The sequence below is a fragment of the Echinops telfairi genome, unplaced genomic scaffold (assembly GCF_000313985.2).
Source record: "Echinops telfairi isolate 266 unplaced genomic scaffold, ASM31398v2 ScPeMD7_18;HRSCAF=68, whole genome shotgun sequence".
Lineage (NCBI taxonomy): Eukaryota > Metazoa > Chordata > Mammalia > Afrosoricida > Tenrecidae > Echinops > Echinops telfairi.
The window spans coordinates 89,609,516-89,612,683 of NW_022103915.1; the positions used below are offsets into that span (position 1 = coordinate 89,609,516).

The 3,168-nt window shown below is 44.3% G+C and overlaps 1 protein-coding gene across 1 annotated transcript in view; it reads right to left on the reverse strand.

The window, feature by feature from the left end:
• RYR3 (ryanodine receptor 3) overlaps positions 1-3,168 on the reverse strand; it is a 437,519-nt gene that overhangs the window by 128,029 nt on the left and 306,322 nt on the right. The window contains exon 45 of the mRNA XM_013007256.3: positions 388-555. Within this exon, the coding sequence (XP_012862710.2) occupies positions 388-555 (168 nt within the window). The remainder of the gene's footprint in view (positions 1-387; positions 556-3,168) is intronic.

Consider the following 3,168-nt stretch of genomic DNA (forward strand, 5'->3'; position numbering starts at 1 on the left):
AAGGCTCAAAATACTAAAGACACCTGGCTAGAGTTAAGGTAATGACTGTCATCTTGGTCCAGTCCCCTTAGCTTCCACCTGCCTTCCTCCCATGGTCATGCGATGGGGTGCAGGGTGGTGAAGCTAGGGAGGGGCTCAGTGTTGGTCCAAAGGGTTTGTCAGTTCTGGCTTGGTCTAGGCAGAGGAAGGGAAATGAAAGGAGTGGGCGGGAGCTACTGATCACTGGCTTACAACATACTCAACAAAGTGATGCTACATGTTCTCAGCGCTCCTATAAAGAACCTGTCATCACTTCTATCAGGGGACGGTCTGACAGCACCTAAACCATCAGGGTGCGGACAATATTTGGGAGCTCACCAAAGCTGTGTTGATTCCATTCACTTACACGTCTCTCTTGTATCCCAGGGAGGGGAGGTCAAGGGCCGGGTTCTCCGAGATCTTAATGGCACCCTGCATGGCGGCCAGCAGACCGTTTCCTCCTTCCCCGCGCAGAGCTGGGCCGAAGCACTCCGGGCGTCTGATGAGCAGCTTGACGACGACACTAGCGTTTTGGATCTGAACAGGCGTTTCTCCAAGGAAGGCTGGATTTCCAGGGTTGGTTTAAACCAGGAGAACAGGTGCCAGTAAAATAATAAACAGTCTCTCAAAAATATCCCAAAATAATGGGGTAGTGATTGTGAAAGGTATCCAGGTGAGCGAAGTCAAGACAGACAGAACGGTTGCAGATCAAAGGAGAGTCTAGACTGGAGCTTGGACTAGACAACGTGAATGAATGAGCCCATTCAAAGCAGAACAACACAAACCACAAGCCCTTCCACTACGTGATCCTGACCTACAGCGATCCTAGCTGGGGTTTCTGAGGCTGTAAGTCTTTACAGAAGCAGATCGCCTCGTCTTTCTTCCTTGGATCGGCTGGTGTCTTTGAACTACTGGCCTTGTGGTTAGCAGTCCAACATTGACCCAGCAGCACCACCAGGGCTCCTAGTGAGATAATGAGTGAAAGTGAAATACAGTCTGTAGATCATCTTAATTGTTAGAGTAAACAATATCTATTATTAGATTAAAATAAGAAAACATTCACTCCAAATTAGAGAACTCTGTGGCAATTTCTTTATGGTAAAAAAAAAAAAAAATCCCCCAAACACCTGTTTCCTTTGTGCTTCTAATGTGAAAGAATACATTTTGCTTCTTATTTCAAAGAATACACATTACCTCCCACCTATGGGCTCAAGACCCAGGAATGAGGTACACCAAGCAACTTGATTTCCTCTCAAGAAGTTGAGATGTGTTGGAAGCTAAGACTACTGTGATACGCATGGCTTGTTTAGCAGAGCTTGGATATACACCCGTGTTCTGGTTGGTCACCTGCACAAGACTGATCCTCATACTCCAGGTCTTCCAGAGTTAGACTATAGGGTCGCTGTGGACACAGTCTCCCTTCACAAGCCTGCTGGCTCAATGAGGTTATAGGTGCAGTAAGTCAACTTCTCTCAGCTCTCTAAAGAGCAGAAGATGGGAAGGGAAAAAACACAGCTTTTGAGTTTAAATCTTTGATGCTTATAAATCTCCTAAAAATAAAAGAATCTTTTCAGGATGTCTACAAAGCTCTGCCTCTGGGAAATAATCACACATGATCTATGAGAACAGACTTCTTTCCTGGGGCCTAATACCACGATCAAAGAACCCTAATAGGGCAGCTGTTAAGTGCGCATCTCTAACGGGAAGGTCCATGGTTTGAACCCGTAGCCAACCTGTTGAAGAAGAGATGTGGGGATCTTCTGTCAGAAAGATTTCAGCCTAGGACACCCTATGGGGAAATTCTATGCTTGCCTATAGGGTTGCTAAGAATTGACTCTACAGGACACAACCACAACAATGAACAGTGCACAGGCACCATCAATATGGGGGGAACAAACAAAAAAGGATTTCACTGTGGAGCTACCTGAATCAAGTTGGCTTGAATGACCAAATAACAGCATATGGAAACATACTTCAGTGAGGCTTTTGAAATGTTATGTGTGGGGAACATGCCTACCTAGTGTGATTGCCACAGACAAAGCACACAACACACAGGTCCATCCAGGACTCGTTGCTTAAAAAAAAAAACCACAACACCTTGTAATGTTAGCTAAAAGGACCTATGAGAAAGGCATGCTAGGAAATGTCAAAGACAGAAGAAATGATGTTCAGGAAATCTACAGTATCCTTGGCTCACATCTCTCAATGTTGTTCTCTGGGAAGTCTAAATCACTTACATGCATTTCGGGAGCACAGCGACCCAGCAGATCTATAAGAGCTGAATAAAATGACATAATTGCATTGCCCATGTGCACGATCTCTTCTTCCTCTTCATTGTCCTCCGTGCTGCTGAGAGAGAATGAACACAGGGGGATGTGAAGAAGCCACACCATGGGCCAAATATCTTGTCCTCGTTATTAGACACAAGCTACTTGATATGGAATTGCTTTCTCTGTTCATGGTAGCCCCTCCTTTGAATGGAACGTTCATTATCACTACAGAAAATAAGCAAACTAATGTTAACTTGGTAAGTGATCAAATACACAATCTCACTGATATCACCATTATGGTCAGACAAGGTGCATGACACGTGCCTTCGGGAGATAACTTAGAATAATCTGAGTGTGATGGACACACAGTGAGAAAGACACCAGAGCTCCCAAGGAGCCAGTCCATCAACTGCTTTGAGAATTGCCATTAGTGGAATGACCTAATATTGTCAAAATGGCAACGGTCTCCAAAGTCAATGACGGATTCATTGCAATCCCCCAATCTTTGTAGAAGTGGACAAGCTGGCTCTCAAAAATTCATCTGGAATGTCAAGGCACCAAGAATTTCGAAAAAAATAAAGTAGGAAGACTTATACTTCTCCATTTCAAAACGTACTACAACAACTGTAATCAGGACTGTAGTACTAGTCCAAGAATAGACAAAGAGATAAATGAAACAGAACTGCACACCCAGAAAACAGCCAACACACTTGTAGTTGATCAATATCTGACACCGGGGTGTCAAGACCATCCAATAGGGATAGAAGAATCTTCTCAACAGTTGATGGACGGACAACAAGAACTCCACATGGAAACGAAAGAAGCTAGGCCCTTACTTCCACACCACAGACAAAAAGTTACTCAAAGTGATTGATTGTCT